Here is a 15,351-nt window from a genome sequence, read left to right as displayed (position 1 = left end):
AACAGACTTGGTATATTTTCAGTCAAAAGTTAAGAAATTTGATGTTTTAGTTAGACTCATCATTATAGAGACACACACAGTTTCTATTACATCTTTGGCAAAATGAAAATAATTTTATACAAATACTTTTTCCTATCTATTATATACTCCAGGGATCAGGAGACCATTGGTTGGGAATGATTCATTTAGTTCAATTTCCTAATTTTACATATCAAGTGTGTGAATAAAGTAACCAGCTATGTATAAACAACATAAATCAAATGAAACACAACCTCAAGTGGACAATTTCTACCAATGATAAAAGTAAGAATGTTTCACACTATAGACATTATAATTTTCTTAAGTCTTTTTTTATTTAGAGATTTTTCTGGTAAGGAGATATATCATAGGAAAGCAATTTCACTGGCAGTGAGGTATGTATATATACTCTACCAAAATACTCCTTATTTTAACTGCTTTTAACTTTATTTACATACGAAGAAAAGTATCAATGCATATCCTTGTTTCAACTATAGTATTAGCCATACTACATGAAATAAAATGAAATGGTGCTTGCATACAAAAACTGTTATTTGTAAAGGAATCTGATTTCAGATTAAAAGAACTAATCTGTTTTTGGAAGGAATTTAAAAGGAGAATCACAATTTATCATGACCAAGACATCTGCACCATATTTTCCATTCCTCACAGCACATTTATTTCAGTAATTCCATTAAGTCGGTTCTTAGCATGAGCAATAGTGTTACACGATTTTCGTACATATAATCACATCCAAAACAAGTTCTAAAATTTAAATTGTAAACATTCTCATCATATGTAGAAATATTTCGATTGGTGTATTAAGTTTTGTTAACTGATCAAATTTGGAAGAGACTATAAATGAGAAAGCCTATTCTAAACCGTGTAGTGAGCATTGTTTATTAATTACATTTCTACAACGTTAAATAAAGAGGCAAACCTGTCCTGTAAGCATGTCAAATTTTAGGTAAAACATTAAAAAGAAACAAATCTGTTAACAAAAGGATGTCTTGCAATAAAGAATATTAGACTTTTTTAAAATCTATTATGATACAAAAATGTAAAGGGTAAATAGCATCTTTGTTGACAAAGTAGGAGGTAGCATGGATGCACCACTTTATTGTCTGAGAAATGCAACTGGAGTAAAGAATATTTCCTTACCACAAATAATTTCCAGGACTATGTACATATTTCTTTTAGAAATACTTGTTTAAACAAATCTCCCTCCACTTTTTAGTATAAAAAAAAAAACCGTTCCATGTGATTTAAAAAAAACACTTACACGTCTAGATAGAATAGTACTCTGCCCTATTTGAGTGAACAGTCTCAAACTATGAAGTACATGATATTTAATGCCCTAAGTTGAGTAAATTTAGTTAGCAGTTCCTGGTATTATACAAAACACTAAATATATACAAACAAAATATAATATCTTATTTTTCAATACAAGTCTTGTGGGGAATAAACAGAACCTTGATTCTGGTAACACTGCAGAAAACATAATTTTCCAATTAGTCTGTCTTTATCCATGTGCAACAGTTTATTAATAACTGCTTACATGTATTGATCTTTCATTGAGTGAACACAGTTAACTGACTAAATGTAGTAAACCTTAGAAACCTCTTCCATCCTATATAAAATATAGAGACTACTTACTGTTTGAAGTACTCAATTTGCTCTGATGTCACTGTCATTCACTTTTCCCCATTTTCCTGCTTTAGTATTTATAAATGGATAATTTAATGTGGCTTTGAAAAAAAAAGACAAAGAATTTCAAATTTACATCCAATTCAAATTTTCTATTTAAAAGGTTTTCTTGTTCTATGAAGCTGCTTCTGCCATTAGTAGAGAAAATGAAGTTTCTGTAATGGAGGCAGGCTTTTTGAGTAGTGATGTGACTTCCACCATGCCAGCTCCAGTCCGTGGAAGATTAGCGTTTACAATGTGTCGTTGTAAGTGCTTAATCCAGTCTTCCTGAACAGACAATGGTCCACGAAAGACTAGGCCACAAAACCTACAGAAGAAGTTGATAACAGTTCTCTTAACATGACCAATTCCATTTAACAGTTCTCTTAACATAACCAATTCCCTTTATTTAAAACCAATTCCCCCCTCCCAAAAAACCCAATTCACATAAAATTCATAAACACAAAGGGCAAACTTTATACTGAAGATAGTACTAGACAACAGTTTCTAAATACTTGTGAGGTCAAAATGATTAAATGTAATATTAAAACTGCCAATTCATACTAACTCTAGTAATACCTGCAGAGATGGGAACATTACTATGAAAATTAATTAAAAGGTCTTAACACCTACACATCTTAATTCCAAAATGCACTACTTTTTTTTTTTTTTCAAAAGAAAAAAATGCACTCTTTAATTTAGAATTCCTTAAACTGCATGAGGATGAGTATGGAAGGAGGTGTGAATGAGTCTGTATATCTACACTCAGAAGTACAAGTGGAGAGAAAATATACTTCCAATAAGCAGGAACTCAAGACAATTTGAAAAACATCAAATTAAAGGAAACAAAGAACACGAATAAAACACAACAAAAAAAGCCACTTTTACAAATCACAATATCATAGAGGCCCTTAGCTAATATAAAAAACTTGATTAGTTGTTGAAGTACAGCATATTATGAGCCATATAAGATTTTAAGTCTGTCTCTGAAAGTTCATTTGTAACTTGATTTTTGAGAATGCACCTTCAGTCAAAAATTAAAAATTTCAAACAAAATAACTAGTACGTCTCAAAGCAAAATCTGAAGAAACTGAGCAGATTAGGTAATATAGGCATATACCTGCATCGGAGAATGTAAACCTCGTCAGCACCATGAGGTAATGTTAAAAGTTTCTTCTTGCTTCCGGATCTTGACCTTGATTTCTTTTGCTTACAATCTAAGGCTAAAAAGGGGAAGAAAAAGACTTAACATTTCTTACATATTCTAAGTACACATACATACAGATACTTCTTGGGAGGTCAGACCATCTAAATCAAGTTAGAAAATGTCTGCATTCATTTGTAGTCCCTGAATCATGCACTACCTTGCAGCTGGTTCTCTAATAGCAGTAATATTATCAGCATATACACTTCTTGTACTCATTTTTCAAATAATGCTTAACCATACCAAATCAGAACTGAAAGGATAAAACTAAAATAACTTGAAATTACTAAAGTGGTCAATTACCACAGCAATGGCAATCTTTTCTCTTACAATCATATATACATTATTTTAACATCTGGTTAAATCTTACTTCCAGGAAAACTATAACATCTTATATAAGATCATCAAGTTTGCATTTGATTAGTTCTCCATTAATCAGATTTCACATACTTTGAAAACTTAGTAAAAAGTTCAATGCAATTCATTTTGAATTTTACAATAGCTCTTAAAATTATAAGCTAGCCCTACATTTGAAAGGACAAAGAATGCTCAACTTTCATTTTTAAACTCAATCTGTATTGTATATACAAGCATATGTTCTATTTTACTAGAAAAATAGATCCAGATTATCTCACATAAGTTAACAAATGGACCACAAATTAAATGATGACTATTTGTTACATTATTTTCTATTTTAAAAATGTGATTAAAAAGGGGAAAAAGAGATTTTTATGTTAAAGTGCATCAAAATTCTAGTGCTAACTGTTCTTGAAATTTCTGTTACTTGACTTCTCCTTTAATCATTTATTTTAAAAAATCTAATTTAATAAAGAAAAAAGATTTTTTTTTAATAGGTAGGAACAGATGGGACATAACATTTTATTCTTTAAATACAACTACACCATTCCTTTGAACAAAGTGATGATAGTATTCCAGGGTGCTGCTGGTCAATTAGCAGGAAGAGATGGTAAGAATTTATCTCTAGGGGCCCAAGGGGGAAGGGAAACAAATGTAACAGAAGAGTTGTCCAAATGAATTTTCTTCTGTTAACCTGTCATGTGAAATGCCCCGGAAAAATTCTAGGGAAGAGAGAATAGGAACTGGATATTCAATGATTGTGTGAAATGAGTTTTCCAAGTCCAGGTTCCAAAAGAACAGATGCTACTATTACAAAACCAGTAAATAGACTACTGTTTCTTACAGTAGTCAAGTGGCAATGCTAAAAGAAATGTCACATAGAAAATTAAAAACCATGAGAAGCCTAAATCTCATTCAAGCCACTGTCTTTTGCTTCCTGTCACTTGCCTCTTTAAAAGAAAAATCTAGGTGTCACAGTCTTTCTCTGTTTATCCTCAGAAGAAGAATCTAGTAAGTAAAGAACTACAGGAATTCAAGTTAAGTATTTAAGAATGGCTGCTTCAAAGCTAAACAACCAACATCTGGAACAGAAAAACCTTACAAGGTTCTCATTAGTTAGCTCATTCAAGAGCCTGGCACATGGTAGGAACTGAATGAATACTTCTGCAACGAAAAATAAAGAAAAACCCAGTAATTTAACCTTTGACATTTAAACAGCATATGAACATAAATTTGTTCTACCACTGTGTAATATATACTATAGTTCCTGTAGAACACTTCTGCATCATTTGTTTAAATGAGCATGTTGCTAGCAGTCACACTTTTCTTCACTTGCCAGTCTAGCTTGCATGTAGAAACTAGGTTCTTCACAACCAGTAGAAAGAATGAGGTAACACATAGTCTCTAATCAGCACATTTTTCTTCGTAGTTGCTTCGGTGAGCAACTTGAATTTAGGTGAATTTCAAAGAAATTCATACACCACAAGAGTTTAAGGAACTCAAAAAGGGCTAAGTGCTACTAGATGTCAGCTCCTCTTTTCCTATGTATAAGGTAAACCACACACAATCCCTGTCTCTGTTACATGGAACAGGGGAACCATTTGGTGTATCATGAGATTACAGACAGAATCTTTGATGAGCTTCCTGTGTTGTCAAAATTGCCACACTGTATTCAAATTTTTTCTAAAATGTAAATAAATTACTGTCAGATACAAATAAAATATATTGTAACCATCCTTTATTTGTTTACAGAGTGCCATAATGTTGGGTGTGTAAAGCAAATTGAGGGAGAGGGAGAGAGGGTGATGGGGAAGTATGTAAAAGAATGATTTACCAGTCAGTTATAAAACATTTAAATTACATTTAGATGCTGTGATACGTTAAAAAAATGGAACTGGAAATATTTACTCAGAGGTGTAGAAATGTTTTTGACTTTAACAGAGGGAAACAAGAATTTTTCTGATTTTTTATATTATATGAATTCTAGAAACTCTGAAGTTTAAGCTGTCTTATGAATGATCAGATCTAAATTTTAAATGAGAATACCATAGTTTTTGTTGTAATTAATATTTGAAGGTATTATGACTTCAGAAAGTAGGACAACTCTGTCAGCATATGATTGAGAATCTCTAGTACTTAAGAGTTCTAAATAAGTTTAGGGAATAACAAGTATTGAGAATCCTTGGAAACTTGTCCATAAAGTTAAAATGTTAAAAACCAGAGGCCTCTGGTAATTACACTTAAATATCTCTATTATCTTAACATCTCCATCATCACTTTAAAATTTCTTATCCCCTGAAATGTCATTTATGTTAGAACATAAAATATGAATACATTTAACAGGAACATTTTTTTTTCTAATAACAACATCCAACTGTCACCCTTACAATACTGCCCAAAATTTTAGAAAAATATGTAAGAATATTTAACATATTATAAATATGCACACAAAAGGGACATCTATATGGTAATCTCTACATTAAAAAGATGATTAACACAAAATGTTCCACTAAATGAAAAAGATGATGTACAAACAAGACAATTACACAAATGTTCTCAAAACAGATTTTATTACCTCAAGGGAAAAGCCATTTCATTCTGGACTGTACCAGAAATCATTAGAACATTAAAACAACATCACTAACAGAAGTCAGTTTTAGTATTAAGGGCTCATCAATATTTCTGACAAACAAACTAAAAGTTTATTGAAGTTATTTATATGAATAATCTGCCATAGATAGTGTTATACTAATACAAAGGCTTTCTTTACAATTTTATTTGCCCTTATTTGTTACTGTCAAAAACCAAACCAGACATATACCGTTTTTCTCTTTCAAAGTATTTTAAATCTAGCATTGTTTGTATACTTGAAATTTACAAAAAATACTAAATTAGTTTTGGAAATTCTTAATTTTTTTCTCCTTGAGTATAACTGCTTCTTCAGAAATGAATAAACCCAATCACTCAAATCTTCCTATTTAGGGTGGCAGATAATGTTTGAAGTGATCAATTTTAACCATTAGACTGTAAAAAAAAAAAAAAAAAAAAACACTTTGCAGTTATCTGATTTATAAAGGATCCACATTGCTATTGGTAGTAATATTTTACTTTTAAGAAGAATAAATTGAGTTGAGCTGTAAGGCCATATAAATATTTTTTAGAATACACCTTTCAGTAAAACAGCTAGCTGTTATAAATAGGAATGAGACAGAAATACAACAGACTATGAGCCCTCAAAAAAGAACATCCAACTGCTATACTGCAAACTACAACAGTTGTGTCTAAAGAACCAAACCGGATCAGTGAAAAGCAAATCAATAAACAATATGATAAATTCAAGCCTGCTTTCTGAGACAGCTTTATACACAGCTTTGTACACAGATTAGCTTTATATACAGAAGAAAAGTAATTTACTTTGGGTTCTAACATAAGTCCTTTTGCCACTTCTACCTTTCTGCCCATTATATACATAATTGCTTCAGTAAATTTCATTTTCTTTTTAATTCACTACACAAATGACCTCAAAGAATGAAGTTTTTTTCTTAAAAACATCTGAAGCCTCTATGGTAAAGAACTAACACTGTAACTAAATTAACATTCATCACCAAAATATTGTTATCTGCTATCATCCTTCCCTACCCATTTAGTCAAAAGCCCTATTTCATCTGTTTTGTTCCTACCTGATTGTTGCCATATTTAGGGTAAAGTCAAACCTAATACAAGGGCCACATTACACACATCCAGAATAAGAGGCATTCTAGAGTGTGTGTATATATATATATACACACACACACACACACACACACACATATATCCCTTCTAGAGAAAATTTCTTCTCCATCTAGTTGATCTGTATAAGGTGGGCAGGCCAATGGTAGCTATGAGCTCATTCAGGAAAACAGCAGGGATTAAAATGACATGAACAGATAAGTCAACATTCCTGGCACCATTAACAAGCTGATGATGGAGGTAATGCCAGTGGTGATGTGGGAAGAAAATACATATGTTCCAAGAGGCGCAGAGGTGTGAGATGAATAAACAAACTCAATTCTAGTTGCTGCCATTATCCTTCAAGGCCCATAAGCCCCAAGCACACAAAAGACTGTGCAATCAGCATTTTCTTCCCCTCAGCCCCAACTAAGGGGGTGAAGAGAAACATTTTAGCTTGTATAAAATAAGGATGTGGGTTTGGGGAAATCATTTGTTGAGAACCTAAATTGTTTTTTTTCAGTGTATACTTTTCTCTTTGCAAAAAGTACTTATAAGACAGACTTCGTGTACAACTTGTGCAGTCACATAGCATCCCAAACATGGTTTAATGCTCTGTTATTACAGTCTTGATATTCCTAATAATTTCTGAACATGAAGTACTATAATTTCATTTTGTACTGTATCTTGCAAATTATGTAGCCAGTTCTAGATCCTGAGTAGCAACTACCCCAAATGAGAAAGGCTAACCTCAGTTCCACCTCTTGATCTCTTGGCCCATAAAAAAAAAAAAAATACCTATTAAGAGAAAAAACTGTTAAATCCCACTCTCTGTAGCCCATTAAAAATGGAAAGGACGTCCCTACTCCCAACACCAACTCTTTGGTCCTACCTACCAAAAACAAACCATAAATAAACCAGTGCCATAAACAAACCAGTCATTATTCCCAAAATGTACATATAAAGCAGCTTAAGTAGTTCATTGTTATGAAAGCAATGTTCCCCTTCCAACTGGAATTAAACATATATAATTCACAACTAGCAACCTCAGAAGTATATTTTCACCATCATTCTCCCTTGATATTTTCACTCTAAAACTGGATTTATTTTTAGTGCCCTAAGTTACTTCCATTAATTTTTAAAGTTTCCATTCTCAATAATGAAAAACAGTAACTAACCTAGGATCACAGAGCAATTATGGCAAAGTTAATTAGGTACTACACAATTTAACATTTTACTTGGAAGAGGATGAAGTGAAAAATATTTGAAAAACTGATTTCCTTTCCTTCAAGTTTATGGCTTAGTATCAGTCTAGAGGATTCAGGTGGCTTGAGTTTGCCCTACAAAGTACGAGGCTGTATTAATATTAATGGTAGCAACAGCCTTATGTGCTTGGTTCAGAGAAGTTATCTACTTGGGACGAGAAAAAGTACATATATTCAGTATCTAGAAACCTCTGCTATTTCAAAGTAGAGGGAATGACTAGTAAAATAATATTTGAGTATTATCAGTGCAAAGGGGAAAGTAAACATAAATATGAAACTTTATCACACATTTTTATAGACAGAAATTGCAGGCAGACTAGTCTTGCTGCTAAGTCACCTCAGTTGTGTCCGACTCTGTGCGACCCCATAGACGGCAGCCCACCAGGCTCCCCTGTCCCTGGGATTCTCCAGGCCAGAACACTGGAGGGGGTTGTCATTTCCTTCTCCAATGCATGAAAGTGAACAGTGAAAGTGAAGTCGCTCAGTCGTGTCTGACTGTTTGCGACCCCATGGACTGCAGCCTACCAGGCTCCCCTGTCCATGTGATTTTCCAGGCAAGAGTCCTGGAGTGGGTTCTTTCTAGGTTGCAAAAAGCTAAAAGCTAATAATACCCAGGTACAAATTGTTTATTGTTTAGTTAAGAGTAAACAGGAAAGCAAATATATTTTACCTCTCTGTGGTAAAAGATAAGAAAAAAACCTTAAAATTTCTCCTTAAGGTAGGTTGGATTTGCATGCTGTTTTACTAAACACAATAGGCACTTAATATCAATCTCTTATCTAAGACTAAGACATACCTAAAATTGGAATAAACATTAAAATAGATAATGACAAATCTGTTCTAAATCACGTTTAGAATCACCTGAATACAATCCCATTCCCTGGTCTCTAAAAGTGTCAGTATTTCCAAATTATCATTTCATATTTATTGGAATTAAGTGATTGTTCCTGTAAAAATGAGTTAAGTAAGGAAATGACCTTATTTAAAACTTTGTTAAATTATCTTTACTATAATCATGTTCAAATAGAGCTCAGAATAATTATAATAGTAAATCTAAATGTCACCAATCCACAATCTCAATAGATCTTTTAGCTTTTTATCATTTTGAAGTATTTTTTACACTCCAGCCAAAATCTAAACTATTATCAAACACAGTGTTGACTAGGTAATTTCTAGTTTAACTAACTTCTAGCTAAGGCCACAATTAAACACACTGCTGGACACAAGAATTAACCTTATTCCTCAAACTCCAGACACAACAAAGAAACAGTAAACCTCACTTTTCCACTTCTTACTTTAGTGAGGGACCACCAGTCTCAACAAGCCATCCTCTTGCTCTAACCTCCAAAAGAGAAAATCTGTGTATTATTTTACTATTTCCATAAAACCACTTAAAGTAGATTTATCTACAGTTTACGTCTGGCCAGGAACATACAGTGTTATTATAAAATCTACTACATTTTAATTCATATTCATATTATAAACAGCATTCAAGAGATTTATGTTAGAATAGAAATCATAGCAAACATAACATGAGAACTGAGGTTATAAAGATATCAGACAAGTTTAAAAATTCAAACATAAAAACTGTCAGATCCAGATTAAATCAACTGTTAAGAAAAATCAAAACTCAGAAAATGAGTAAGCCACAGAACTGACAGGAATGCTAGGAGACTAGTTAGGACTTTTATGAAAAACAAGATATTGGTCAAAAAAGATTATCAGTCAAACAGAGTTCCTAAACTGTATAACCTATGACCAGTAAAAAAGCAGGCATCATAAAACAGAAATATTTTATGCTGCTGCTGCTAAGTCGCTTCAGTCGTGTCCGACTCTGTGCAACCCCACAGACAGCAGCCCTCCAGGCTCCCATTTTATGCTATAATAATACAAAACTCTTAGGCTCCATTCTCCTAAAAACAAATGTACTGGTTCAGTTAAGTGTGATTGTTTGCTTTGTTAACAGTAGACAGCTAGATAATGATGTGTTACTAGATAAATGATGGCCAGAGAATGAAGGTTATCCTTCTCTTACCGAACTCCCCAGTAGCAGATTCATTAACTGTACTGGTATAACCATCTTCTCAATAACAAAGCTTACAACTCTGAGCCATCTCCATCTTTCCTCTTACTCTTCTAACTCTAAATAATCTGCCAAGTTCTACTTAATTAAATTCCACAATCTTATCCATGCATTTTTATTTCTCCTTTACTTTCCAACTGCCATTATCCTGAATCAGGACTCTTAAAATGAACTCATCTACAATTTCTCCACTTCCCCACCAAATCCTTTAATTTTTATTTAAAAAGGAGTTTTAAAAGTTTCACACAAATTCGTTTAAAAAAGTCTTTACTGGCTGCTCAACAAAACTAATTCCAACACTATGGGTTAGCATTCTATATTATCCTTTACCTGTCCAACTCTATTCCCTTTTTCTGTTTATTTCTGTTTATTTTCTGTATGTTTATTTAAAATACCTGTTTCTGGGTATTTTAAATAAACATCTCACACAGTTCCAAGTTGTTTCTTTGCAGGTATGCTCCTTCCCTTCCCCAACTCCCATTTCCGTTTCAGTTAACAATCTTTCAAGGTCCAAATCAGATGCAATTTTCAAAAGCCCTGCTTGGCCCTAGTCTAGTTGAAAGGAACTTCTTCATCTGAACTTCCTCAAGTATTTCATGTACACTTATAACTTGGCACTTAACATGTGTTTTACTTATACCATACTGTAACATCCAATTTATCTCTTTAGTACTTAGCATAATACACAAACCACCTTTAAGAAAATGTTAATTGAGTTAGTGAATAAATCAGCCAATCACCTTTTCGCATTGTGGGCAAATAGCCCAATTTTTGCTGGCCTATGGAACAATTAGCATCCATTAAGGTGATTCTAAATACTCAAATAATTAAATTATACTCAGGCCGAAATAAGAATAACCGTTTAGAAACACCACCATCGCAAAGTGGTTAGGATGAAATCAACTTTGACACTAGTCTTCCATTACCTAGAAAATTTTCTCAACTTGAACAATTCACTATGTGGCTAATCCTAAATAAATCATACATTACTGTGCAGACAAATATACAGATATATACCCTTAATGAAGAGTAGTACCGCAGAGATAAATTATAGCCAGGAAATTACAGAAATCCATCTTTCAGTGTCATGAGGAACACTTTTTTTAAAACAGAAATTGGAACATGTCATTTCCTTATTTAAAATATTCTTCAGTGACTTCTTAACATTTTTAGCAAGCACTCAAAGTATCAAACCCCACCTTTCTGGCATTATCATCTTCCCAAACACCTATAACTAATTCTCCCAAAAGAAAAACTCCTGAATTCCAAATTCCATCCCTTTATCCCATACTATGTTGTTCTCTTTACCTGGAATGTCCTACACTTCATCTCTTCTTCCTCAATCTACTCAGCCTTCACACTCAGGGTCTAGCTGAAACCTCACAAAGCCTTCTGTAACAGTGTAATTTGTCCTTGTCCTACCAGATCACCATCATTATGTTTCTGCAGTTGGAGTCCAAGTTCTTTATAGCTTCAGAGCTAGCACAGTCCTGGTACAAAAGTTAATGACTAAAATTTTTATTGAATGAATATGACTGCTGATTTTTTTTACCCATATTAAACATTATATACCAGCATGAACTATCCTTTCTTTTTTTCTTTTTCTTTCTTTTTGAGGCTCTATCTAACAATGAAACAAACAGTAAAGGCATCAAGGAAAAACAAACCCAATTTAATTCCCAGCTCCCCTTGAAAGGAGGCCTAGACTAAAGAACTTGAACTCCTACAGAACATGAAGTAACATACGACCCACTGGTTTGCTTAAAAGTGGATGGCATGAATAATAAAAATGACTTTACTAAAAAAGAATGTAGATACATTACATTAGTGGTATTGACTGAAAGGACTGAGTATAAATTCAAGTTATTTTTTTCCTCATTGGAAAAGTGATTCTTTAATTATAATGATGAGTCTGTTGTTGTAGAACAGCAACGATCATGCTTTATTTTCACAATGTTATCATGGGAAGTATTCTGAAGATAATGAAATGAAGCTTTCCTCCCAAATATCTGCATATGTAAAACTATTTTTCTTGCATTAATTTTAAGTATCTAGAAATTCCCAATTTATTAATACTTTAAATGCTAAAGGTGAGAAGTTGATTAAAAAACATGATCTACAGATAAACATTTGAATATGAGTAAAGAAAATTCACTTGCTGCCACAGAGGAGTGTTATGATTTCCAAACTACTATTATTGTTGATTCTAATCAGTATTAGTTTCTAAACGAGACACTTAAGAGAAGTGTTTTCAGTCTGTGGGTAGTGGCTTCTCACTGGGTAGAAATCAATTCACTGGGTCATGACCAGTATTAATTTTTAATGAGAAAGAATACAACAGAAAATATCAGAGTACATCAAACTCAATTCAGGTGAGTGAATGAGTGAACAAGTATATATATGTATGAATGTATATATGTATGAATATATAGGGTCAAGATGTAAAATGGAATTCCAATAAAAATACTGAGTATCACTGTTGTGTTTTCTTCTTTTTAGGAGATGACAGATTGCTGTTACCACAGAAAAGCATCATACAAACATGCATTCATCTTAGATATATTTCCTTTCACAACATTCTCTCTACCTGAACTCCAATTATTTTCCTTTCTTTATCTGTCAAAAATTCACTTTTACTTTGACCTCAAAAATGTTTTACTTCCAAATACAGATTAAGTTGACACAATTCACTTTATCTTGAATAATTTCAAATATTAAAAATTTTAATAACCAGAGTGACCCTATAATTTATTGTGCAATCCAGTACACTTATGAGTGAAAGAGGCACTATTACTCAGTCACTGTTAGTAGCTTAGTAAATATACCGTTTCAAATACTGCCAATATAAAAAAGATACCATTTAACTAATTAAAAGATTATTAAACACAAAAGCCAATAAAGTAAAAAAGTCCAAAACCATTTAAAATAAATTGCATGAAATTTCTAATTTTTAATGAAAATTAATAATGTTCTTATTAGACTATACAAAAAATCAACCAGGAAAAAAATCTCTACGGACATGTAGAACAATCTATAGAGAACAAAACCTGAAAAAGAAGTCTACCAATAATAGTACAGTCTATATTAACTGGAAAAAATTACTGAATAAGAAGTATATCTTGAATTTACCCACTCCAGTACTCTTGCCTGGAAAATCCCATGGGCGGAGGAGCCTGGTAGGCTGCAGTTCATGGGGTCGCTAGAGTCGGACACGACTGAGCGACTTCACTTTCACTTTTCACTTTCATGTATTGGAGAAGGAAATGGCAACCCACTCCAGTGTTCTTGCCTGGAGAATCCCAGGGATGGGGGAGCCTGGTGGGCTGCCATCTATGGGGTTGCACAGAGTCAGACACGACTGAAGCGACTTAGCAGCAGCAGCAGGATATAAAGTAACCCTTTAGAAATAGCCTCTTTAGACAAAAATCCACTAAAAAACAGTAAAACAGCTTCATGAATGATTATTCACAACTGAAGGCACATGGAAATCATTAACAATTTATTTGAACCTGCCCAATTGATGATAAACTAGGTCAATTCTGGGCAAAATTTAAATCTGTGAAGTTTACTCCTTTTTGACAACTGAACTCTGTTCCTAGTATGCCTACTTCTTTCATGTCCTTAATTTCCAAACTTTCCTACCTTCTTCATTATTTCCTTTTACTTAAATTAGGATTTATATCTGTGATCATTGAAATGAGTTTGGTGTTACATAATTCTGGCATCTTGTAACTGTTTTACACACACACACACACACACACACACACACACACACACACACACACACACACACACACACAAAGACTTCTTAGGGCTCCAGATTCCCCCAGTTCTGTATTCTTTGCACTTCATTTTTAGTTGGCATCTCCTCTTTCTTAGTTTTTACCAGAGGAAGGGCCCATGGATGAAAACCTTCAATGGTTATCATCTATATATAAAGCCTACATATAGAAAATATTTTATCTATGGATGATAAAATACATGTTTCTGGGATGGGGGTCAGAGTGAAGTCTCAAAAATGTCAATAACCACCTCCCCAAAAGAATAAAGAACTATCACATTAGAAGTATTTGAGTCATCAGTAAATAAATTTTTGAGAAACAGAGGAGCATCCTTTTCATTCTCTTCAGGATAGTTGGAATATTTCTCTTTCTCAAAAAGCCACCAGTTCCCAGAGACAAGGCCAGGAGCTGGTGGCTTCTAAGAAGGCTTGGGAGTTTATTCTACTAAAGGAATCAAAGCATGCCTTGATCATTTCATCAAGGATCTATGGTTTTTCTTCCAAAGTAGGCCACATAATTAAAAATACACATCAATCAAATCTGCTTGGACTAGGAGAACAGAGGTTTCAGTTCTACTTATTTTCCCTTTATGTTGTTTCAATTTTGTGATATACCTGGATTAAGGTAAATTAAAAAAAATTGATTCTGTAGTTTATTCCTCAAAACAGCATCTACGTATTCTTAAAAAATAATGCCTTTTACTTATATAAATTGATGAATGCCTTACTTACTCAGCGGAACCCTCAGGATAATAGGCTGGGACCATTATTTTATACCAGTGAAACTGATATGGAAGAAGAGAATAAGTATGTGGAGTTTATAAATGTAATACAGAATTCTCCACTTAGAACACAAAAAACAGTAATAAAGCTGATAAAAACTTCTTATTGGCATGAATAAGCAGCAAAAATATCTTCTATGTAGCTCTACTGGTCAAGATTTTTAAAAGCAGGGGAAATGTTTCAGAATTTCCAAGGGACCATGGGATTTTTATATTTTTTAAGAGTGGATGGGGGCTGTGGAAAATACCACCTTCCTTCATCTTTTCATTTCCCTTCTCTTTGCCCTTGGACTGCCTAATACACACTTTTATATTTTTAACACTTCTGATGGATATTTTGGTTAGTATTTAATAACATTTAAACATAGCATCCCCTTTCCTGATGCCCACAAAAATGTATCCCCATTCATCTTGTATTTTTTCCCAACTAATGAAATTTTTTAGATGATAAAGTGTTCATGAGAATG

At 33.1% G+C, this 15,351-nt stretch overlaps 1 protein-coding gene across 26 annotated transcripts in view; it reads right to left on the bottom strand.

Moving 5' to 3' along the window:
- Positions 1-328: 328 nt before the first annotated feature.
- The window catches only part of ZNF644 (zinc finger protein 644), a 96,664-nt gene continuing 81,641 nt past the window's right edge, over positions 329-15,351 (bottom strand). For all 26 annotated transcript variants that reach the window (XM_019957084.2, XM_019957093.2, XM_019957082.2 and 23 more), the window contains 2 exons: positions 2,825-2,927; positions 329-2,032 (listed from right to left, as the gene is read on the bottom strand). In XM_019957084.2, coding sequence (XP_019812643.1) covers positions 1,840-2,032; positions 2,825-2,927 — 296 coding nt within the window. In that variant the 3' untranslated portion in view covers positions 329-1,839. The remainder of the gene's footprint in view (positions 2,033-2,824; positions 2,928-15,351) is intronic.

The sequence above is a fragment of the Bos indicus genome, chromosome 3 (assembly GCF_029378745.1).
Source record: "Bos indicus isolate NIAB-ARS_2022 breed Sahiwal x Tharparkar chromosome 3, NIAB-ARS_B.indTharparkar_mat_pri_1.0, whole genome shotgun sequence".
NCBI classification, from domain to species: Eukaryota; Metazoa; Chordata; class Mammalia; order Artiodactyla; family Bovidae; genus Bos; species Bos indicus.
Note: the sequence above shows the minus strand (reverse complement) of the source record. Positions and strands in the feature narration are given on the sequence as shown.